Genomic DNA, 22,899 nt, shown 5'->3' on the forward strand with positions numbered 1-22,899 from the left:
GCTCTGACTGTGTAGATTGACAGGGAGGAAGGGGAAAAGTTTGAAAAAACCGAGGCTGTACTAAACAACGCTGGAGAGGGAAAGGTCAAGTCGTGAAGCCGGTTTCGAGAAGTTGAAACCGGCGGAAGCCCCGCACCGCCACACGGTGTGGCGCGCACATGCACGGACCTACTTCACTCAGACGACGATGACATCGTTGCATGTGGCCGACCGGCTTGCAGCGTGTCAGCTCAAGATCAAGCACGTGCAAGCATTCAGCTTGGCGCCCAGCTGAACGCAAGCAGCAGAAGCGAGACATCTCGCGTTCAAAGAGCTGAATGAGGGCAAAGCTGCGATTGAAGACGTCCATGTAGCTGAAACTCGAGTCACTCCCTCTCGCTGACTTGCGCATGTGCTCGTCGCTATGGCTTCATCTCGTGACAAGTGGGCACTGATCACAGGCGTATCAGAAGGTGGACTCGGCGATGCATTGGCGACAGAGCTGCTAGGGCATGGAATTAATGTGATCGCGACGGCACTAGATCTTGGTTCGCTCGACTACCTGAAGCCTCCTGGCCAAGGACGGCTCGAGAGGTTGCAGCTCGATGTGACATCCTCGACTTCCATATCATCCGCCGTGGCTGAGACACAGCGCATCACAGGTGGTGGATTGGACTTCCTCATCAGTTCGCCGCCCAGCCCTCCTTTGCCCGTCCACATTCCCGACTGACATGTGTCAGATAACGCCGGCTACGGCTACATGATGCCTCTACTCGACGCATCCATTGCCAAGATCAAGCAGAACTTTGACGTCAACGTCTTCGGTCTGATCGAAGTAACGCAAGCATTCTTTCCCCTCCTTCGCACCGCCCGGGGGATGGTCATCAACCAGAGCTCTATCGCAGGCATGACGGGCATATGCCAGCCTTTCATAGGAACGTACAGTGCGTCGAAGATGGCGGTGACGGATTTTAGCAACACCATGAGGGTAGAGCTGGAGCCGTTCGGTGTCAAGGTGAGAAATTGTTGAATCCGTGAAGTTTGGACCAGACTGATTCGAAAGGTTGTGACGCTCTTCACGGGAGACGTTAGGACGAGCTTCTGGCAGCAGGGACATGCGCAAGGCAGTGACAAGGGTCTGCCGCCGTCTTCTCCGTACAACTTGATGAAGGATCATGCCGAGGCGATGATGCGTGGGGAGACAAATCCCGCGGGTCAACACTCACGCGAGCGATGGGCGAGAGAGGTGGTTGGAGATCTTCTCAAGACGAACCCACCCGCAGCTGTACGGCGAGGCTATCTGGCCGAGTCGATGTGGTGGTTGAGCGCGCTTTCTCCCGTTTGGCTGCTTGATCTCATGTTCTGGCAGACGTGCAAGTTTTCGGCTTTCAGGACAAGACTGCAAGGTGACGACTCCAAGAAAGAGCGTTGAGTATGCTATATTTGTCCCTTCTTCTGCATGCGCCTCCTCTTGATGTCGAATGTATTCCCAATCCCGTCGCCTCGAGGTCCATCTTCCACCGCCCGCCGCTTGCGACTCTTGTCCAATGCACTGTCTTTCCCTTTCCTTCTCGTCAGATCTCCAATTCGATCAATGCTCTCACTCAGTCCTCGCCATTCTTCGCCGCCAAACCCGCCGTCCCGTGCCTTCCCCAATCCCTTCTTTGCAAGCTCTTTCTTGGACATGGCAGGTAGACGAACCAGGTTCGTCTCTTCGTAGTTTCTCCTCTCTGCCTCCTCCCGCAACTGGCGGGTGTCTTTGCTCTGTCTTCCTCCTGCCGCTAGGTTGCTGCCAATGCTGGGCTCAGCAAGAGGAGCAGCGGACAACTCGGTGGAGACATATTCATCCAGAGTCTTTGAGCGGCCGGGCTTGCGCTCTGACTTCTGGCGGCTTTCGGTTGTGGGCATGGCGGTGGCGGAGATACGAGGTGGTCTGTAGATGCCGTCTTCACTGCTCTTACCCCGGCGGTCGGTATCCTTATCGGCAGTATTGAAAGTCGACTGCATGCCTGCAGCGCGCGGTTGGTATGCGTTCAGATCTGCAACAGAATCGCTATCGCTGTCGTCGGATGAATCTTCTTCGCCCGACTCTTCCCTGCCATCCTTGCTGGCATGACCATTCGCAACTGAGTTCTGCTTAGCTTTTTGAGTAGCAAGCCGGCCCTCATCGTCAGCCGCTTTGACGACTCTGTCCACCTGATATTTGATCTTTTGCTCCAACGGCCTCACGCCGCGTTCCAGATACACACGATGCTCTACCAACTTCTTTGTGATGTCATTGCTCAGCGCTTGAGCAACCTCCACGTCGCCTCCTTCTCTGATGCTCCGGATGACGTTCAGGTTCCTCAAGGCGAGGGCCTGGAGGTAAGCCAGGAAGATTTCGTTCCTGGCGTCGAACAGCGTGATGCCATTCTCGGGGACGTGCAGGGATTCGGAAGACGGTAGGCCTTGGCTGGCGGAGTCGGTCGCAGTGTTGAAGTCGGCGAGGAGCTCGACGAGAGAGGCTGTCGCAGCCATGGTGGAGAAGATGGAGGTTGTGGGTTTGCAGGCTTTCATCGAACCTGGAAGTCAAGACGGAAATTTTGGCTTCAGACAGCGGCAGAGATAAGCGAACGCGCTAAGAAACTCTAAAAGCCTAAAAGCACCAGACCCTCCATCGATTGTACCATCGGCATTCCGCTCAAAGTGGAAGATTCATCCGCATCTCTCGGAGGCCATCTAATGTGCCTTAAAGCTGAACGGCAGCGTAGTCGCCTCTTGTCATTCGGAGACGTAACATCTCCACGCGTTCCACTTTGACCGGATCGAGGAGGGTACCCTCGGTGTTCTGCTCAATGTGGAAGATCTATCCCTATTACTCCTGAACCCCCTAAGCAGCTTAGAGTGCAATTGGCAGCGCTGTCTATTACGAAAAGACAGAGAAACGGCAGTTCAATACGTTCCACTTTGAGCGGACCAAGGAGGGTACCTAGGTACGAAGGGAAAAACTTGTGCTGGAACAAGAGCTGCTGAGGTATAGGACGTAAGTTGAACATCTCCTTGAGAGCCGAAGCCTAGTTCGTCTGCTATCTTCTACCTTCTACTGGAATCCGTCTTCGACTGCAATCCGCTCTCATTGCATGCATTCAGCTCCACATCTCTCCTGCTCTCCCCATTAGAGTCTGCTTCTCTTCCGCAATCCGAGAGCAGCGGCTCGCAGGTCACCCTCGTCGTGGATATTGGTGTACTCGATGCCGTTCATGTCTTCCTCAGCTTCGCCCGCGTTATCTTCGACAACCTCGCTAGCCTCACGTTGGCCTCCCGACATATTAGTCATTGCCTTGTCATCGATTCTACCATCATTCTTTTCAGCCTGCTCATGGTGCGCGAGGCCTGCTGCAATTGCCTGCTCGAGCTTGTCGAAACTCTCTTGGTCCAGAATCACGTAGCCATCCTTAACTTGGACGTAATTCAGCTGCGGGTAGTCCACTTTGCAGCTCGGGTGATGATTCCAGGCCTTTCCCATGGCATGACAGCCCGCTCCGCCGCGACCCTTGCGCTCATGCGTCTTAACATCTTGTGGGTGGGCATAGCCTTGGCCGCAGGCGGCATGGATGTACGGCTTGGTGCTGCGAGAAAGGACAGCCCGACGGTTGGGGTAGACGGGGCCAATGTGGACGACATCTGCCCCATTCATCAAGGTATACCGGTTCTTACCCTTGATGTTGAGGGTTATTGCTTCAGTTGAATCATCCGGCGATGGTACAGCTGTGCGATTGGCTGCGGTAACCTTCTTCGTGGCTTTCTTGTCCTTCTTTTCCTTGTTCTCGGCCATCTTGCCCTTCTTCGTAGACGGTGATGCGACGACTGCTGGCACCTGGACAGGCAACTTGACAACACGGCCCCGTTTCTGCTTCCCGTTGTGAAGTGCCGCCGCACTCGATCTCAAGGTGTTGCTCGTTTCCTTTGATGACTTTGGCGTAGCTCGATCCTGAAAATTGATCGGCAGCTTCACCATTGCACGGCCCTGAGGCACCGTCGCAGGATTGTACGAGGTCTTGAATCCATTGATTGGCCGCTTCTTCCTGGGCATGGGAGGCTGGGTTCCTTGCTGGTTTTCCTTGTCATCATCTTCAAGCTTCTTTTGACAATCAGACTCAATCGCTTTGTTCAGCCAGGTGAGATCGGCACTTCTCCATTGAGATGGCAGAAGCTCCCTAAGGCCGTCCAGAAGATGCAGCGAACTGCGTTTGTAGAGTATGCGATACACTTCGGTATATAAGTCCGTCTCGTCGATGTCTCTCGTGTTGTAGGCGCTACACGAGGCCATGAATGAGGCGACGGCGGCTTCATCGCCTTGAAAATGGGTCGAGAAGCGTGTGACAAACTGTTTTGCCATTGCAAGCTTGTTGACTAAGTCTGCCGGTGGCGTAGGTACTTTCGAAGGTATCGACTGATCGTCAGTGACTGCAACATCGAACGACGCCAAGCTGGTCGAGATGTCGCCGAACTGGGGGACCTCAGGGGGCACGGCGTGGTCGTTTTCTTCGTTGAGGGACGGCACCGGTGGTCTCGGGAGGATATGACGCGGTCCAGATGGTGGCAGTGGGTGAGGACGCGATTGTGATTGTTGAAAGTGAGGGATAGGAGCTGGCTGAAAGCTCGATTGTCGCTGATTTGGCGGATAGGGACGGCCGGGAGTGTGAAGGTGGCGAGGACGAGCTGGGTGGTGTCGGAATGGTGAAGAAGTGAATTGGCGGTTGTAGTAGCCTTGACCTTGCGCCTGGAAGTTGTTTCTCAGCGCCACAGGAGCTGTTGGAGGTGCGTTGCGCAGCTGAGGTGTGCCGCCGAACAACAGGGGATTGGGTTGTGTGCCGCTGAGGTTGCGCCGGGCGTACGGGAAGTGGCCAGGAGGCCATGGGCCTGAGGGTCCTTGCGGGATCGAGTCTCGAGCCATGAAGGGATGGATTGGTTCCAGTTGAAGGTGGCGGTCGGGGAGCTGCTTGACAAAATGTCCGCCTGTGACGTTGCCATGGCTACCGAGCAAACGCTGCAGTCAGTGAATGTTTCACCTTCGCTGTGACTTCCAACCTCACCTGTCGTAGTCAAGCACGAACGGCATTTTCACGCATCACCAATCTCTTGACAGTTGTCGGCTAAGAATGGAAACGTCGAAAGCGAGCTTTCCAAAGTATGGCGAGGTTCACGGCGGCCTGCATGTACATGCGCATACTGCTCTGCACAAACGCTGGTCTTGGCGAGGTCAAACCCGCAAGTCTCCTGTGGGGAGCAGCATCACAATTACTCTTTCGCCGCTGATATCTCGCCGGCGAGAAACGTTCTCCTGCTTTGACAATGGTCATAGAGATAGACTGCTTCACTTACCGACTTCCTAGTCCTCCACTGTGCTTGTCCGGCGCCGCAGCCCCTGAGTAGGACAAGATCCGCTTTATCGCCGACTTGAATGTTCACGTCCATATCACGCCGCTGTTGCTGGACCCCAATAGCAGCTTTCGCTCTGGTGCTGATGCATTCGTAGAGGAGTTCAGTGTCTCTTTTAGTGCCCGTCTGGTAGATTCCAACGCCTTGACAAGCCAAAGCCAATGGGTCACAAGAGCCCTGCGGAGTGAATGCATTGCCGATGTTGTTGATGCCAATGCAGGCATTCAGTCCATACTCGTCGATTAGTTTTGGAACGTTGAGAGTTCCACGAACTTCAGGTTGCTGGCCGGTCCGCATCATGAAAAGATCGCTGGTAGGAAGGCCGACGAAAGAGATTGGAAGATCAGCTTCGGCAATGTCATTAGCAAGCTCTCGCCATTGGGCGTCATCCCACAAAGTGAGGCGAGTGCAATGACCGAGGACTACAGTCCTGTGGCTGGTTCGTTGCCTCCATTTACGATCTTTCAAGGTTTGAACGACATGCCAGACCATGGGCTCGGTGTTCGAGTCGAGGTTGTAGTCCAGATGGAAGTCCATATGCAGGCCAAACTCAATGCTCAAGTCAACCATCCATTCAACATTCTGCTTCATTCTTTTCCCATCCGCTTCAACATAGGGCGTGCTGCCGACTGCATCGATATGACCAGTCTGAGCGGCAGAGCGTATGAGACTCCGAATCACATCGCCATTACTGTCGTCTTTCGCCGGAGAGAATAGTGGCAGCTGAGCAAAAGCACAAAGTTGGATCAAGCAGTTTTTATCATTATACGCATTCTGTTTCAGCTCAATACCGGCATCCAGACACTTCGTATGGACACCAGCATCGACCTCGACGAAGGCCCGCATGTGAGTGACGCCAGCGGTGACACTCTCGTCAATCACACGCTGTCCTCGTTCCAGTAGATCGGCTCGCTCGAATTGGGACTTGGCCTTGCCGGTAAGGTCCATGGCTTCCTGAAAGTCCCCCCTTTCGATCTGGAGATGGCTGTATCTGGGATGTGACAGCAGGTATGCCTTGTCAAGATGGATGTGGGGATGACATAGTGAGGGAGCCAGAAGGCCGCCTTGGCCGTCGATTGCGGGTTGTGATGATTCTGCATTATCTTCATACGGACTGAGCTGCCGGACAGTCCCGCCTTCGAGTTCGACTGTCCACTTGGTGTCTGGCGCCGTTCCGGGCAAAGCCACGTTCTGTATGCGAGAAGTGGACGACATCGAGGGGCCCGAGGCTTGTATGCGTGCCATTTCGACGTCGATGTCGATCCCATGGCTTCGAAGAAACTCGCCCGCCATAGCTCGTGTCGACGTCGATGGTGAGTGAATGGATTGGAAAGGGGCATGTGGCGGGAGATTGGACAGCAAGGGATCGACTTTCACGCTGGACCGTGCACGATCGGCGGCGACCTCACTTCATCTTTTCCTGTCCTCTCTGTCCTATCTTAATGTTTCCTTCCCATATCATCTTCCCAATGCAGAAGTTTGGTAGGTGAATGCACTATCGTAGGCGAGCGGCGAGATTGTGCGCATCGCGTAAAAAGCAGCTACGTCACCACGACGTGCTGTCGTGTGACCCCAGAGCCAGCTGCTCCACCAGAAAGCCGCTGCCTGCAAACATCCTCCTTCTCCTCTACCACTACCATTAACAACAACAAGCCCTCCAAACTGATCCCACGGACCCATATCCACCACCAGCTCCACCAGCTTCACCACCACCGGCATGTTCAGCCTCGTCCTCCAGCTCTGCCTCGCGGCTCTCACCTTGGCCGCTCCCATCGACAGCGACCCCACCTTCACCGTCCAGGCCGATGCATGGCAATATGGCACTGGAGGCGGCATCCTGGGCTTCATTGTCCTCGTGATTGACGTTTTGGCATGGAGTAAGTCACACAGACACGCCTTGCTTCAGTGGCATGCGGCTGACCATTTCGTGCAGTGGAAATCCTCAAGTCGAACCGCCCACCGCTCCACAAGATCCTGTGGTGTGTTTTGATCTTCATCCTGCCCGTCGTCGGTGTCATCATCTACTGGCTCTTTGCCGACCGAGCCAAGCACAACAGCGGCGCTGGATACGAGCCTATTGCTTGAGAAGGAGGCCAAGACGTTGTACAACAATGATCAAGAAGAACAATCATGAAGGAGAAAGGCGATGAGGGTAGTGGATATTTGAGGAAATGTCGAAATACGATGCGCGGCGATAGGCGTGGAACATGTCCTACTGGGCTGATAGCATCCATGGCAGGAAATCACTATTCGTGCGTCAATACTGCAGAGCTTCGAGGGGGAGTCCAGCCTTTACATTTCTTCTTGCATGGGTTGCACGCGTTTCTCGTCCAACACAACTCACCCTCTACGCAGATGCACGTAGCAAGAAACGTCTTTATTCACACGTTGACAGGATGGAGGAGTTCGCTAGATTGTCTGTTGTGCGGGCTGTGCCTTGTCGTTGCTACCATGGCTTGCATTAATATACTGCGTATACCCCGGCGGCTTCACAGTACCATGCCGGCAAGACTCAATGCGGTGGTGTAGGCAAGTGTGCTCAATGTCGAACTAGGTGTTCAAGTGAAGGTGCCAGTGAGCGTCGGAATCATGATGAAGAAGAGTAGCATTATACATGTAGTGGATACTACCGATGGTGACTCTTCAAGGAAGAATTTGGTCTTTGCCGGCACATTGGTCCTGCAGCCAAGGGCGATAGAGACGCTGGATGCCACGAGCCTCCTTGCTGGCGTTCTTGAATGATCGGTCGCAACCATCGTGTCCACGTGGAATGAGATCAAAATTCGCAGCGCCTGAACGATTGGGTGGGATTCCCAACAGCTCATGTTCATCTTGGTGGCCGTACATGTAGTTTCGGCGGTGAGGGTAGAAGTTGTTTCCACAAAGGTCAACGTCAGGGACGAAGCTGTCTTCACCTGGGCGGCACCGATCCGTGTTCTTGTTCGACGTCGACTTGCCAATGAACCAGTGACCTGGCGCTACGCACATTGACATGTGGTATCGATGGCAGCAGAACAATTTGCCCTGCATGCTCGAGAGACACCAGACCGGTGGTCATATCGACCACGACAGCGCGGTTGATGTGGAAGCACGGGGAAAGATGTGTAGGCACTTGCAGCAAGAATAAATTATCTCCACGCCAACCCTAGTGACTACGCCGTCGTTAACCCACTTGACGACTTTGACGAACCCAAGGTCGCGGGGATGCTTGGGAAGAGCATTTGCGACGGATCGTTCATGGAAGATCCAATGTTGTGAGAGCGGCGAACGTATAACGTATCCGGCATCGAAGATTCAGTGCCGAAATCTGTGGAGGAACAGTTTTGCAGTTCATCTCCCCGGTCGGAGACGATACGAAGCATTCATGATCCGGCATGCTGCCACAGTCGATCACAACGTCCACGAGAAAGTCCAAACTCCACGCGGCACGAGTTGTTTCGTCGCTACAGTGTAGAGGCAGCCAAATTCTCTGCCTTCTGCGTCTTCAACAAGAATAATCCTCCCTGAACGACGTGCCTTGCCTTGCGCTTCAGAAATGCCTGTGTTCCATTGATCTATCTCGCACTCATGGGCCACGGAAAGCACTGTATTCACAGCGTGAACGCTTCGGAGCATGCTTGAGTGGATGAGATAGTGACGCCTTATCCCTTGCACGGATCCCCCGCAAGCTGGCCTGTGAAACTTCGTTCCAAACGTTCGCTTTCATTTCAGCCTTGCTCTAAAACACAACGACAAATGAAAAATCACATCATTTTCAATAGAGTGTCTCATAATAGCTATCATTGACTAAAGTCGTCCCTCATTCAGTCGCCGTGCCTGCACGGGCTTCATTCTGACTCGTGATCCATCTATGGGAAAGATGGGAGGCTTGGTGGCCCACGCAAAAATGGGCGAGGATGAAGTCTTCCTTTCTATCTTCGTCATAAAACGGTCATCTTGAAAAGGTGGGTGAGTGGTCTGCGGGGACTTGCAGATATATCGATTTGGGACATCCCATCATCCCGTCCTGACCCTGATGATGGGAACGCTCCCGTCTTGAGGATGAATCCTGCCTTGGTGACTCCTTTCCTCTCAAGATCTTTGACTCGATGATATCGAGACCAATAATGACTCCTTCGATGATTACTGCAGATTGTCGCCAAAACCGTCCAGTGCGCAGTTGGAGGAGAAAAGATAGGATATTGATGAAGATTGAACGATGCCGGCGCATCCTGAGTCGTCATGCAGAGTTTGAAGAGGAAGTGTCCCTTTTTGAAGAATTTCAAGGCATGGGTTGAGGCGGAGAAGTCATGGCGGAGGTTGTGTGGATGGGTGTTTGACCGACTCAAATGTTAAGTTTTGGAGACATGGAATTTCAACGGGACCCGACCTTTGGCAGCATTCGTATGCCGGCCTTGTCCGACGTTTCGTCCACGCCGAAGAAAGCGATCCATCTCCAGTCTATGAAACCCGGTTAAGGAAGCAGTATTCATCCTTGCAGATCCCAGAATAGCGATTTTGACGGTGCTACTGCCGGGTTCGTTGCTGCTGGCCGACGTCAAGCGGACGACACTCTGCAATATGGCCTCCAACTCGGTCAACTCTAAAGCTTCCAGTACCGCGAGGTCGATCACCAAATAAGCAGCACCGGATCCGCTCAAAGCTCGAAGCAGGATCGCTTCCCATTGCTGGTCGCTGACTGCGCTCGCAACGACCAGTGAGTTGAAGTCGTTGTTCAGGCTCTTCGAGATAGCATCGCTATTGCGCTGCAGAGCTTGCATGGCGAGGTACTTCAAGACCTGCGTCCAGGTCCCCTTGGTCTTCTTGGACTCCGTCATGTGTTGCAAGGCCCATAGACAAGTGCAGTCTGATTGGCGCACGAATTCAGTCATATGCGTTCCCATCGCGTTGGTCTCGTTTCGGGAAAACCAGGAGCCTTGGACCATGATCGCCCTGGAATTTGGTGATGTGCTCCAGGCTCTTAGGGCGGGGGCAGACCATATAGTCTTGAGACCTATCTTATAACGTGCCATGTTTCGTCGGGAGAAAGAAAGGCGATGTCGCAGGACTTCTGTTGGCGGACTGAGTTGTGAGGCGGATGTCATGGCCATCATGTCGGACATTTCGAGCCGGTTCTGGGAGATGCTCATTGACGGGAGCAGAGCAGTGTCATCTACGAGAACGTTAGGAAGAGTCTGGTTCAACCTGATGGGATACTTACTCTGTATCTGTAAGATTCTCGACATCAGAAGACTGAGCTTCTCGTCGATCAGATCGACTTTGTCATTGAGTCCTATCTGGTCCTTGCCAATGGCGTGAACATTCACGTGAAGCGACGCCAACGCACAAAGATCAATCGATCGCGAGCACTGATCGATCTCGTCCTTGAGAGCTTTGAAGCGAAGGCTGTAAGGGTGAATAAAGGCCTTCCATGCGTGCTTCAGTCGGCCTTCTCGATAGAACTTGATCATAGCATGGAAGTGCTGAATTATAAGGCCGAACAATGTCTCTGCTTTTTTCAGGAGTACAGGGCTGTTGTATATGGCGAGGTACTGGTTCGTGCGAGGCAGCATATCCGATATCTCGGCCATTGATTTCGCCAGTTCGGTGACTAGTTCGTCATGGTGTTGGAAGAGCTTTTGGAAGACAGATCAGTCTCACAACATCACGAATATCGTCTGCTGACTTACAATGAACAAGAGCTTAGTAGTTCCCCAAGCCAGGGAGACATATTCGGGATGATGTTGGGCTAGCATGTCCATCACCTTGCCATAGCTTAGGATGCCACTGGAGAGCTTGCCCAGCCATGTTCGGGCCTTGCTGTTGGAGCGGGCTTCGTACAGACATTTTGCTTCCTCAATTGACTTCTCGACATCAGCTTGGGTATATTTGTCTTTGAGCCACGCTTCGAGATGACCTCCAGCAGGTTGTTGGTTGCAAAGGAGCTCAAGGGCGTCCTGGAAAGCGCATGTCGCTGTCGAGAGCGACGTCGGCGGCGGGCCGCCAGGAGACGGCGTACCGGTCTTCATGCTTTGACCTCACTACTGTTTGACTTCACTCTATATCGAGCATTTCTCCTTTTGCTTTCCGTTGGCAGTCATGACTCTTCAGCGCCAGAGCATGAGGGTAGTCGGCTACATTTTCTGGTCGTCGATGGGGCTGAGCTGCACTGCCGCTGGCAGATGGGTTGCATGAGAGCTGCAGACGATTCATGCACGTAGTGGCTGTGGGCCTGCACGACCGGACTGCCAACTGCATTCTTCATGTTGCTCGCGACATTACAGTCGCCTCGCACAAACCTGTGGGTGTACTACTGACCTTGCATCAGTCGAGAGCTCGATCACTCCCCGCGTCCTTCGTGGTGGAAGTAATCAGACCGTCTCAACTTCTCCACGATTGCGACGGCGGCACACGGCTCGTGGTCCCCAAGCCCGCCTTCTCTTCCCGTGCTTAAGGACCTCGAAAGATCATGTACGGCCGCGACTAAGCCGTTTGTGTTCCAGAGAAAAACAAGTACCCTTTTGGCAAGGCCTCAGTTGGCTCTCGGCATGCTGTCATCAGCGTACAAGAACGGCCAGGGCGGAACAGTGCCAGGCCGTACAAGTGGCATACATTTGGCTTTGGGAAAGAGGCGGCATGCAGCTCTGGGTTCGAAGGGTTATAAGCAACGTGAGGACGGAAGCCCAGCGACCAAACTCGTCAAGACTGCAAGCCGTAATCCATTCGACCCTTCGGTTAGCCGGGCATCGTCAGAGACAGTCAGTCCAAGCTCGGACGATGATGCTAGTGCGAATGCGCAGGCGCTTCGGGCGTTGCAGCAGGACATTGACAAGAAAAAGGGAGAGAGGCAGAAGACAAGAGAAGAACAAAAGAGGAAGGACGACCCAGACTCGGCAAAGCCGCCTATCAAGTTCAAAGATGCAGTGGGCAGGAAGTTTAGTTTTCCGTGGCGGATCTGCAAGACATGGAAAGGCATGGAGACTCTGATTAAACAGGCCTTCTTACATGTCGATGTTATTGGAGATCACGTTCACCAAGGCCACTATGACCTTACAGGCCCAGACGGCGAGATCATCTTGCCGCAAGTCTGGGACACAATGGTTCAGCCTGATTGGGAGATCACCATGCACTTGTGGCCAATGGAGGATCCAAGCCCAATGCGAAGCCCAATGCCAGACCCAATGCCAGACCCAATGCCAGGCCCGATGCCAGGCCCGATGCCTGATCCGGACCCCTTCGCATCCTTCGGCGGCAGCAATAAGAAAGGCAAGCAGAAAGACGGCAGCGGCCCCGGACCTCTTACTTCTAGTCCTGCAGCAAAGGCACAATTACTTATCCACGAGAGATTTTCCAAAGCCATTCCGGGCTCCGTGCATAGGACAATTTCAAAAGACGACACAGCCAGTCAGGTCGAAAGAGAAGAGGCACTCTTATGCCGAGTGTTCGTTGGCAGCAGACAGCATGAGCGGAAAGCAGCAGGCAATCACTGAATGCCGTACAGTTCGATTGCAATCAAGGTGGCACCATAACTTCGGCCAAGACTCTGAAGAGCACCATTTCTCACTCGTGAAACTCGGAAATTGAATGTAGATTAAGTTTTTCCTGTCGATCCTAGTGTTCCAAGAGCCTGGGTTCAATGTCGCGGGCTTGGTGCTGTATTGCTTGCTCGAGAGAGAGCACATTATGACTTTTGGCTCCAGCAACGAACGCCACGTATCTATTGCGTACATCGTGCAGTAGTTCTACCTCCTCGAGTGAGGCTGAGCTGCGGTACCCACAAGCGAGCTGGAACACGCCCACCTGCATACAAAGCTCACCTTTCTGCGGATAAGAGCCTCGATCGACCTCGCGTCACCAAGCCATTACCGCCCACTCACGATTCCGTCTGCCAGCATGGACCGTCCCATGTCTGATCTCTGGGACTCTCCTACGGCGGAAGAGGAGCAGCGCGTACATGACCATGAAGGCCTGAACGGATCGGGGTACTCAAGGAAACGGTTTGCTGCCGCCGAGGACCGTGAGTGAACATCAATATTCCAACGTGACCGGGCTGATAGCGCAGAGCCACCGAAAAGTGTCAAGAGCCCCCGGACCGAAGTCACTTACCAACCTCTCGAGGAGCATGTGGGCCGACATGAAGACGTTTCAAGACCGCACAGCTCGTCCAAGAAGTACAGTGAAGCTCCAACACCTGACTCAGAAGTCTTGATCGACGTGGCAGACGAATCGACATACGAGCAATATCAGTCCGTCATGTCTGGCGTAGCCACGGCACCCTCACAGCTCGAAGACTCACGGTCAACGGTGCCAGATCCCTACGACTTTTCTGCGCTTCTCCGAGACAACGCAAGGCTACAGGCTGAAAATTCTGAGCTTCGAGAACGAGCCAGTGCGACGGATGGGCCTCTGCCATATCCCGTCCTTTACCGCATCAAATGTGTTGAAGACGATACTGTGTACACCTTCCGAGACTCCCCGATCATCATTGAAGACGGAACGTATAACCATCAGCACGTCCAATCGCTTCGACGAGTGCCCAATGAGATCGCCTGGGAAGAATCGCAAATCGATGTACCATTCGTGGTATACAAGTCGTATGCGTGCGGCAAGCATGTGGCAAGGCTTAAGGGACCCGTTCCCAAAGCCAGCCACGAGGAGGTCCATGTTCTGGATGAGAAGTTGCAGCATACTCTTCAAAGCCTGTTCAAGTCGAACACAGGGCTTGAAATCTACCACAATTCCGGCGTCTTTGCTAACAACCGACTTGCGGAGCCCCATGTCTGGATGGATCACTTTGAAAACGACATCGGTGCTTTCTTGAGAAGCTGTGCTCAAGATCGAGCTCTACCCTTAAGGCAACTCTTGAATTATCTCGAGAGTCAATCGCTCGATATGCGCCGCAAGGCAGCAGATCATTTCGCCCAGGGACTTGTGACCTCCGACCTCATGCCATACCTCTTCAAGCCAAACGATCTCCTGGTATCTCAGGAAAGCCACGAGACAGTAGTCTCAATGCAGACGTCTGTGATAGTTGGGCATTCGAGCACCGAGAGAGATGCGTTTTGGGAACTTCAAGGGACTACGCTGGTATTTGACGGGGAATTTCACAGCAAAGAACTGGACTTCAGGCCGAAAGTTCCTAGAAGGCCCAAATCCCCTGCGAGGATCGACGGTCTTGCGGTATACCCAATACGATTTCTAGACTCTGCAAGTCGAGAGTCACTTCTCACGCGTGGCAGGCGGTTCCATTGGTGTCGTTCGCAGCAGTACGTCACCTGTGCAACAAGCCATGGCGAGACAGAAAGAGAATTGGTATCCCACACATACGGCCACACTATGTCGAGACTTGATAGACTAACTACCTATTAGGCTGAGGTTCGATACATGGTCGATGTCAAGGCATACTACATGTTACACGGCGATGAGAAAGTCGAAGACGAAGAGGTCGAGGCGAGTCGTGCCGAAGATGAAGACTTTATCCTCAGACTTCCGCCGATGATACAGGGTTTTCGAATGTCTGACAAATGCTGGGGTATGGATTGATCCCATTTTAGCAGACTTGCATCCGTTCACTAATAGAAGGCTGGAATAGTGAACCTTCGAGTCGACGACATCAAACCGGTCGTCTGGAACAAGCAGGCTTTCAAAGATCTGGTCATTGCAGATGACGATGACGGCGATACGAAGCAGTTGATCAGGGCGTTAGTCCAGAACAAGATCCAGTCAGATGAAGGAATAGATTTCGTTGATGGGAAAGGTAATGGGTTGGTTCTGTTGCTCCACGGGTTCGTGCTCAGCTAAAGTTGCGATGTGGCCTGCGAGACTAACTACGGCCAGGGCGCCTGGTACGGGAAAAACATTGACCGCAGAAAGGCAAGTTTGAGAGAAACCTCTGGAGTTGATACTGAGACAACTGACGAATACACTTTGTAGTGTAGCTGAAATTGCAGAGAAGCCGCTTTATCGAGTAACATGTGGCGACGTAGGGACTAGCCCTGTGCAAGTCGAAGAGGTATTCCGCCTGTAAAGGCCAATTTCGAACCAAAGCGGCTAATGCAAACCAGTATCTCGAATCAGTATTTACTCTCGGTCGACGATGGGGCTGTGGTGAGTTCCCCTGTGGCTTCGAGTACTGAAGGATTGGATAACGCAAATAGTCGTCCTTCTTGACGAGGCAGACGTCTTCCTCGAAGAACGCTCACTCGACAACCTTGAGCGGAATGCATTGGTCTCGGGTAATCCTCTTCTCTTGGCTGCACTTATGTTCTTGCTAATGTCGAGACAGTATTCCTCCGTGCTGTTGAGTATTACGATGGTAAGTCGAGTCGGTTGAGATTAACCTCAGGCCGTGACTCAATGAGCAGGAATTGACGGTTGACATCCTAACAGGCATCCTCATCCTGACAAGCAACCGCGTCGGCCAGTTCGACGAAGCTTTCAAGTCCCGTGTCCAACTCGCTCTGCCATACCGACCATTGACCGTCGCCCAACGAATCGCAATCTGGACCAACTTCATCCACAAACTCCAATCTGTAAAGGAAGCCATGCACTTCGACGACATATTCCTACAAATCGAGATGCTGGCGAAAACTGAAATGAATGGGAGACAAATTCGGAATGCGATCAACACTGCAAGACAGCTGGCACGATTTCAGGGCAACCCTCTAAGTCTGAAGGACTTGAAGAGGGCGATTAATGTTAGTCAGAAGTTTGATCGTTACATTGATGAGATTCGTGATGGGCAGACGGAGGAGGAGATTGCAAGGCAGAAAGGGGACAGATGATGCACGCAGTACGAAGTAGCTTCGACACACTATTAGGACACTGGAAGATATCTTAATCAGTAATACAGTAACGATGACTCCATTAAGTTTGAAAGGCTCGCTCGCATTAAGCCTCAGTCGCCCAACCCCCGGCATATAAGAGACGACTCCTTGATGTGCATGTCCTGAGTCTCGTCTCGCCTCCATTGTCGCTCTAGCATGACGGAGAATCTACGGTAGAGAAGAGGATGCGGCGGTGATCGGAGAGCTGGATATGAAAGCGAGGTTCAACGATCCGGGCATGGATTACGGATGGAAGCTGCATAGTGACCTCGAGGGAACAGAGGGTGCAGTTGACGAGAAGACACATTAGTCTCTGTCAGATTCTGCTTAGGATGATAATTACATCACATTTCAAAGCAGGCCAAAATAATCGTATACGGTCCGAAAACTCGCTTATCCCGCACAGAAGGAGTAGTATACGGCGTATAGCTTTAAACGAGGAGGCCAAGTTCTTACTACTGCAGGAACCGATCCTTCAACTAGGCTTCCTATGGACAGTCGCCCAGGAGTCTCTGAGCGGTGACGTGCTTACTTGTTAGGTAGACCTTGCGATTCCTGGGGGCTGAGGCAAAGTACGCTTGTTGGAATGGACGGCGTCCAATGGGAAGCCGAGGATGGTGCTGTGAGCCTTGTTGGATCGAGGGCTTTGAGGCTGACGGAGGGTACATAAACTCGTATGTTTCGGAGGGCTACTTCGTAGAGTGGATAGATTCGAGACGATTCATTGACAAGTCGACAATATCTGTGGAACGTGATATCGCACAAGAGAAAAGAGACTCCTAGGAGAAGCAGAGTACATCGAAAGGATGTCCATAACCAACGACGAGATTGAAGAACTCCGCCAACTCTGTCCAAATCTCTACTCTCGCAACGATGCCGTCTTTCCAGACAAAGCAGCTCCATGGTCGATCTGGGCGGATCGAAACCCCCAATTTGCGAACGAACCACAGGATATCGAGACGATGCAAGCAGTCGTGAAATACCTTTACTCTCACAAATCTATTGATTTCTGCGTCCGCAACACTGGCACAGGAGGTGCTTCTGCGACGGACATTGTGCTGTCCATGCATGGATTCAAGGAGTTGGAATTCTTTCCCGAAGACGAGACTGTGGTTGCTGGTGCAGGACTATCGTGGGGAGAGTTGGACCAGTTGATGGATCAGAAGACGGACGGCTACGGCTGCGTTGGTGCAAGATGTACTTGGGTCGGCGTCACTGGTGGTCCGTTGGTGGGAGGTCTGAGCTGGTTAAGCCACGAATACGGATTGATTTCTGATCCGCAGAATTGGCTTGACGCCGAGGTTGTGACTGGTGATGGGAATTGTAGATGGGCGGTCAAGGAAGATCCGGACTTGATGTGGGCTTTAAGAGGAGGTGGTGGGAACTTCGGGGGTGAGTCAAGCACACACAGAAGGAGATAGAAGACTGACCCTCGCAGTGGTGACCCGTCTAAAACTCAAGGCCTATAAAGTCCCCTCGAAAATCTTCTGCGGCGTGATACTCGTACCCTACTCTTCCCTCCACGAAGTTTCCAAAGCTCTGGCAGCTTTCGACAAACGACCATCAGACCCAAAGATCGCCATGCACATTATGAATCAAGGTTTGGGGGCCGGTCAGACAGACCAAGGTTCGAAACCCGGCATCATCCTCATGCCGATCGACTTCCGTGGCGAAGCGCACGCTCGATCAGAGGAAGGGTTTGGATGGGCTTGGAAAGTTACCGGTGCACAAGAAGCCGTAGCAATGGAGACGACTCTGACGGGAGTGAATGCGTTGAACGACACATTCAAAGCCTTCCAAGGAAGGAACGAATTTTGGTTAGCTGCACCGTTGGTTAGCGAGATTGACGAGGAGATGCTGGTCCGGATGTGGAAGTGGTATGAAGAGACTTATGAGTTGCATCCCGGGTTTGGGGCTGGAAGCGTGGTGCTGTTAGAGTTCATGCAGGAGGCTTCGTTCAATTCCACGTCTGGCCCTGAGACAACGGCCTTCCCGCATGGTAGAGGGCAAAGGCATGTATTGCAGACCCAGCTTGGGTGTCCGCCGAAGTCGAAGACAAAGGCTGGTGGCGATAGTAGGGAGTTGGCCATGTTGCGCATGAGCCAAGCTGGGAAGGAGATTGCAAAGGATGCATATACCGGCGAATGGCACGCTGGGTTCTTACACGACTGGAGCGACCTGAAAGAGGTGTATGGTCCGAACTATGAGAAGCTCAAGCAGGTGAAGAGGAGGTACGATCCTGAGAATCGGTTCAATAAGGGAGTGAACCTCACTGAAGGGAAGATCACGGAATGGATGACGGTCTAAATCTTCGAAGAGGAGTTGGCCCTCGATTGTTGTTAGCGGAATCTGTATGAATCAGTATTTATAAAGTCTTGCACCGCCATTCCTCCTTATTGCCTTGTTCTTTGAGTGGTAGAAGAGAATCAGCGCCGCGCAGCCGGCGGCAACGAAGAATAACAAGGCAGCGTTGGTCCAGTGCCCAGTTGGGTAGCCCTTGGATTTTTCATCAGCCTTGTATATCCACACGCCCAAGATTTGGCCTGGTGCTCCAGTAGAGATGTTGATCGCAATGGCTAGCCCAATGCTCGCTGTGCTGAACAAGTTGCTACTGAGCCAGCCAAGAAGAGGAGGAATGCACGCAAATGCTCCAGAAGCGGCCACGATCAAACAGCCATAGCGATGACTGTAGGCATCTGGTGGTAGGACTGCTGATGCGAGGAAGCCGACAGCACCTATAGTGGCGAAGACAGCGCTGTGAAGACCACGGCGGTTGAAGTGATCGGCAGACCAGGACACGGCCAGAGTTACGACATAAGCAACAGCGTAAGGCGGTACGGTCTGAGTAAGAAGTCTTGATCAGTGACACTCTCGTTGCACGGGGTGATTCATTCTTACCATGAGCTGAGCGCGAAGACCGCTGTATCCTAAACCTGCAGTTATGGTTGGTGTGAACAGCGAGAGGGACGAGAAAGGGGCTGAGATGCCAAAGTAGACCTTGCGAGCAGCAGTCAGTTCGTGTCTCATACACGAGGTTTAGGAAATCTTACAGCGTAATGCCCATACAAGCGCCAATCCGTAAGCGTTTCCTTGGCGTCTTGCCAAGTCATATGTCCAGTATGGCCATGAGAGCCTTCCACTTTCAAGCGCTCTGTTGCAAGAGCTTTCTCATCAGTAGATAGCCATCTTGCCGTCTCGGGATAGTCGGGCAAGATGAAGTACACTAAAAACGCAGACACAATAGATGGCAGGCCTTCAAGGATGAGAAGCCACCTCCAAGCAGATAGACCAGCGGTCCCGTTCATGTGTCCTACGCCATAGGCGATGGCGCCACCAAAAGCACCGGCCAAGGTTGCAGAAGCCAGGATAAGAGCAACTCGGATGGAGCGCTCTTCAGTACGGTACCAGAATGTCAGAAAGTCTGCAACATATCAGTGTCAGAGAACACGAGTCTGCTTCAGGGAACATCTTACAGACGAGGCCAGGGAATAGCCCAGCTTCGAAAGCCCCCAGCAGAAAACGCACAGCTGTGACATCTCCATATGAATGAGTACCACCAAGGCCCATGGTTAAAGCACCCCAAGCGAGCATGAGAAATGCAATCCACGTGCTCGGACTCAGTCGCTTGAGCATGTAGTTTGACGGCACCTCAAAGACTGCATAGGCGATCAAAAACACCATGAGAGCTATTGTGTATTGGTAATTCGTCATGTGGGTCTCCGTGAGAAGCTGTATTCACCGCTTAGTGAATGCATGATCTGGAAAAGAGGTCGCCACTCACATCATTTCCGGTGTCCTCATTGAGCACCTTTGCGTTGCCTATGTTCTACTCATATAAGTATTGATTTGCTATCTTTAAGTTGGATTGACATACCGAACGATCAAGTGAGCAGAGGAGGTAAATGAAGGCGGATAGCGGCACTATTCGCAGATCCTGCTTGAACAGCAGTCGCCTCTCGGCTGCCGTTCCTCTGCCCTCGTACGGCACATTGGCGTCTTCCTCGTGAACAGAATGTGGGGCTTTCTCTTTGGACGAGGCGGTCTCGAGGTCGTGATTGAAGGTCTGGTCTTTGCCCATTTCGCCATCGTCAACACGCAGCGCCTCCTGCTTCTGCTCTTCCATCTTGCGGAGAAGATCTGGGGAAATGGGGGGAGAGGGGAAGAGGATGGAGGGATCAAGGATGAGAAATCTTCAACAATCTTACCGCGCATGCGACTGTCGGGTATTGGACTGGATCGGCGTGTCACGTTGCACTGATGGATGGAGGTGCAGTAGTATGTCGGCAAGTGGATACCGTGCCTCTTCATTTTGGGGAAAGCGGAGTCCGGCGTAACATTACTCCGATAACCGAGACATCGCAAGTGAAACCCCTTTTCTCTTTTCGGGTTGACTCGGCGCTGCCATCAACAGGTCACACAACAAACTCATCGAGACATCGAAGTTAGAGACCTCCTTCATCAATACATTGTGCTAGAAGGCTGATTCTTCGCAACCATGGCCATCAAGAGGCGAGTATCCCGGATTGAGTGGTCACTTTCACCAGCATCTCACTCACAATGAAGCCGCATCATGAAACCGGTTCCGCGAACTCTGCCAAATCTGATCTTGCCAGCCATCCGATTCGGCGGTCTTGATGAACTTATCTGCTTCCCGGATTATGCGAATACTCTGGACGACGCTTGGTGATGTGGAAGTGTGCAGTTGAAAGGCCCAGCTGCCCAGCAAGCTCTGAAGATGTTCTCCTGTTCCGTACAGTTCTGGGCCAAGCAGAGACCGTAGTCCTGAAACTCGATGCGCAGCGAGCAGAAGCAGCATTGCACCGGCCATACTAGCATCATCAGCGGACTATGAGGGTCACAGAGAAGGATGAACTCACGACAGCGAGCAGATCCACGAGTCAACGAGCAAAGTATGTGCAAAGCTCCCCAGATTTAGAATATGCATCACGCAAGAGTCCAAGCAGATTTTACAGTTAGCAAGTACATCTTGCTCGTTTACTGCCGAGCTGGGCGTTGGACCAAGAAGCCACATTAGGTACGGTCGATAGATGACACTGCGGCAGGTAAGGTATCTCTGTCTCAAGAACGCAGCTCGCTCGTTAGCTGCGGGCGCGAGGTCGACTGTGAACGAGAAGTATCCTGGAAGAACGTCGCGCCATTCGTCCAGCTGATGGTTCAGCTCAGCCACGACATATGGGAAACGGGACATATCTTGAGCTGCGCCCGTATCATGGGCGTACAACAGCTGGTGGACGCGGTTAAGAAGCCTCCTCATGCTAATACAGGCGAGGAAGTAGAGCGATGCTTGCTCTTCTTCATCTTGAGATGCATGTGTATTGTAAGTTTGCGGCAGAGATACCAACGATTCCACCCTCGAGATGCCTGACGGCGGACATGCAGAGAGCTCAGCAAGATAGTCGCTGCTCAATTGTCAGCAGACGGTCCCAGTGAAGATCATCAAGACGAGTTGACCTTTCGAGAATATAACACGACCAGAAGACCCGTCGGGTTCGCTCTTGCCCCGTTTGGTCTTCATCATCGGGCAGGTATGAGACGAGCAGAAGACACTTCGAGCACGCAGCGGTCAAGTACTCCCGAGCTTGAAGAGGTCGCGTGAGGGACGCAAAGTACAACCTATTCCGTCAATTCAAATCACAGTGAAACGCCATTGTACTTACGCTGTGAATAAGAGGCACTGAGCAGCCTTGGGGCTGACCTCCATATGCGCTGCGAAAATCCTCTTCAAGGCACTCGAGAAGAACATATTTCCCAACTTTCGCCGCGAGCTCCTTATTCGACTTTCCACAGTCGACATTTCAGTCTTCGAGACCAGACCGGCAGCAATCTGACTTGCACATCCCAGGGCCAAGGTCAGCAGTGTGAGGCATCCATCGACCGAATCTGCCTGGATCGAATCTCCGTGCATAGCTTTTCGAACGTCATCCAGTTGATCTTGGGACATCGTCGGATACCAGAAGTTGATGTTCTGTTCAAATGCAAACATCAGATCATCCGTTTCCTCATCTCCGATGTAAGGCTGCATCGTTGTGTTGGCCAACTCCAGAGGGGTCCGTTGGTGCTCGAGCTGGAAGATGGAGACGTAATTGTCTCTCAACGAAGGAAACTCATCAAAGTGTGGCCACTGGAGTACAGCCTCGGTCGTCGAAGTGTGCATGGAATCGAGGACTGCATTTTCGACTTCATTCCCTTCATGGGCCGAGTCGCCGGGGTGCGTGGCTGGCGTGGTCAGCGACGCTGCGCTTGGGATAGGCGGTGGTACCCCATGATCGTTTTGGGTACTGTTCCTGGATATGTTCTGGTTGAGATCTTGCAGGGCTTGTTCTACTCGTAACACGCTCTCAAGGATTAAGTCGCTCTTCCCTTTGCTGCAACATATTAATCAATCGAAGGCAGATCCAGTGTTCACCTCCAAGGAAGACTCACGTGTTGGGCTCAGAGCCAAAAAGACACTCCTGCTGGAGAGTGGTGCAAGTTTCGCATGGCTGATTACCGTCACATCTGTTTCACGGTGGTCAACTCTTGGCTATTTTGGTGCTGAAGCATTGGCATACCTCGTCTTGCGAGTTCGGCAGAAGTCGCAAGCATGAGTGGTTCGCTGTCGCTTGCGAGCTGGTTGCATCTTGGCCAGCCACGCGAAAGTCTTGTCTTGCATTTTCATCGCACCGAGACGGAC

The 22,899-nt window shown here is 52.6% G+C and overlaps 10 protein-coding genes across 10 annotated transcripts; 5 read left to right on the forward strand and 5 right to left on the reverse strand.

The window, feature by feature from the left end:
* Positions 1–403: 403 nt before the first annotated feature.
* M409DRAFT_65087 (uncharacterized protein) lies at positions 404–1,411 on the forward strand (the record flags this gene model as incomplete). Its single annotated transcript, XM_033816364.1, has 3 exons — positions 404–665; positions 720–994; positions 1,043–1,411. 3 exons carry the CDS (start codon positions 404–406, stop codon positions 1,409–1,411), a joined length of 906 nt encoding a protein of 301 aa, XP_033670303.1.
* Positions 1,412–1,416: 5 nt separating this feature from the next.
* M409DRAFT_65088 (uncharacterized protein) lies at positions 1,417–2,496 on the reverse strand (the record flags this gene model as incomplete). The annotated part of the gene is made up of 1 exon (XM_033816365.1): positions 1,417–2,496. One exon carries the CDS (start codon positions 2,494–2,496, stop codon positions 1,417–1,419), a length of 1,080 nt encoding a protein of 359 aa, XP_033670304.1.
* A 2,763-nt stretch (positions 2,497–5,259) lies between these two features.
* On the reverse strand, positions 5,260–6,615 carry M409DRAFT_65089 (uncharacterized protein; the record flags this gene model as incomplete). The annotated part of the gene is made up of 1 exon (XM_033816366.1): positions 5,260–6,615. The coding sequence occupies one exon, from the start codon at positions 6,613–6,615 to the stop codon at positions 5,260–5,262; it is 1,356 nt and encodes a 451-aa protein (XP_033670305.1).
* Positions 6,616–7,117: 502 nt separating this feature from the next.
* On the forward strand, positions 7,118–7,485 carry M409DRAFT_20636 (uncharacterized protein; the record flags this gene model as incomplete). Its single annotated transcript, XM_033805478.1, has 2 exons — positions 7,118–7,277; positions 7,334–7,485. 2 exons carry the CDS (start codon positions 7,118–7,120, stop codon positions 7,483–7,485), a joined length of 312 nt encoding a protein of 103 aa, XP_033670306.1.
* A 2,246-nt stretch (positions 7,486–9,731) lies between these two features.
* M409DRAFT_52660 (uncharacterized protein) lies at positions 9,732–11,408 on the reverse strand (the record flags this gene model as incomplete). Its single annotated transcript, XM_033812139.1, has 3 exons — positions 9,732–10,552; positions 10,601–11,015; positions 11,070–11,408. The coding sequence occupies 3 exons, from the start codon at positions 11,406–11,408 to the stop codon at positions 9,732–9,734; spliced, it is 1,575 nt and encodes a 524-aa protein (XP_033670307.1).
* Positions 11,409–11,927: 519 nt separating this feature from the next.
* Positions 11,928–12,869, forward strand: M409DRAFT_52661 (uncharacterized protein; the record flags this gene model as incomplete). The annotated part of the gene is made up of 1 exon (XM_033812140.1): positions 11,928–12,869. The coding sequence occupies one exon, from the start codon at positions 11,928–11,930 to the stop codon at positions 12,867–12,869; it is 942 nt and encodes a 313-aa protein (XP_033670308.1).
* Positions 12,870–13,272: 403 nt separating this feature from the next.
* M409DRAFT_20639 (uncharacterized protein) lies at positions 13,273–16,163 on the forward strand (the record flags this gene model as incomplete). Its single annotated transcript, XM_033805479.1, has 12 exons — positions 13,273–13,396; positions 13,442–14,358; positions 14,411–14,559; positions 14,619–14,691; positions 14,749–14,911; positions 14,972–15,164; positions 15,217–15,224; positions 15,330–15,391; positions 15,444–15,486; positions 15,537–15,614; positions 15,665–15,694; positions 15,769–16,163. The coding sequence occupies 12 exons, from the start codon at positions 13,273–13,275 to the stop codon at positions 16,161–16,163; spliced, it is 2,235 nt and encodes a 744-aa protein (XP_033670309.1).
* Positions 16,164–17,011: 848 nt separating this feature from the next.
* On the forward strand, positions 17,012–18,512 carry M409DRAFT_65090 (uncharacterized protein; the record flags this gene model as incomplete). The annotated part of the gene is made up of 2 exons (XM_033816367.1): positions 17,012–17,597; positions 17,644–18,512. 2 exons carry the CDS (start codon positions 17,012–17,014, stop codon positions 18,510–18,512), a joined length of 1,455 nt encoding a protein of 484 aa, XP_033670310.1.
* A 51-nt stretch (positions 18,513–18,563) lies between these two features.
* M409DRAFT_65091 (uncharacterized protein) lies at positions 18,564–20,283 on the reverse strand (the record flags this gene model as incomplete). The annotated part of the gene is made up of 6 exons (XM_033816368.1): positions 18,564–19,046; positions 19,104–19,202; positions 19,256–19,626; positions 19,679–19,934; positions 19,987–20,031; positions 20,080–20,283. 6 exons carry the CDS (start codon positions 20,281–20,283, stop codon positions 18,564–18,566), a joined length of 1,458 nt encoding a protein of 485 aa, XP_033670311.1.
* Positions 20,284–20,757: 474 nt separating this feature from the next.
* On the reverse strand, positions 20,758–22,845 carry M409DRAFT_65092 (uncharacterized protein; the record flags this gene model as incomplete). Its single annotated transcript, XM_033816369.1, has 6 exons — positions 20,758–21,034; positions 21,083–21,625; positions 21,678–21,839; positions 21,884–22,591; positions 22,650–22,724; positions 22,778–22,845. 6 exons carry the CDS (start codon positions 22,843–22,845, stop codon positions 20,758–20,760), a joined length of 1,833 nt encoding a protein of 610 aa, XP_033670312.1.
* Positions 22,846–22,899: the final 54 nt, after the last annotated feature.

This window comes from Zasmidium cellare, assembly GCF_010093935.1.
Source record: "Zasmidium cellare ATCC 36951 unplaced genomic scaffold M409scaffold_10, whole genome shotgun sequence".
Lineage (NCBI taxonomy): Eukaryota > Fungi > Ascomycota > Dothideomycetes > Mycosphaerellales > Mycosphaerellaceae > Zasmidium > Zasmidium cellare.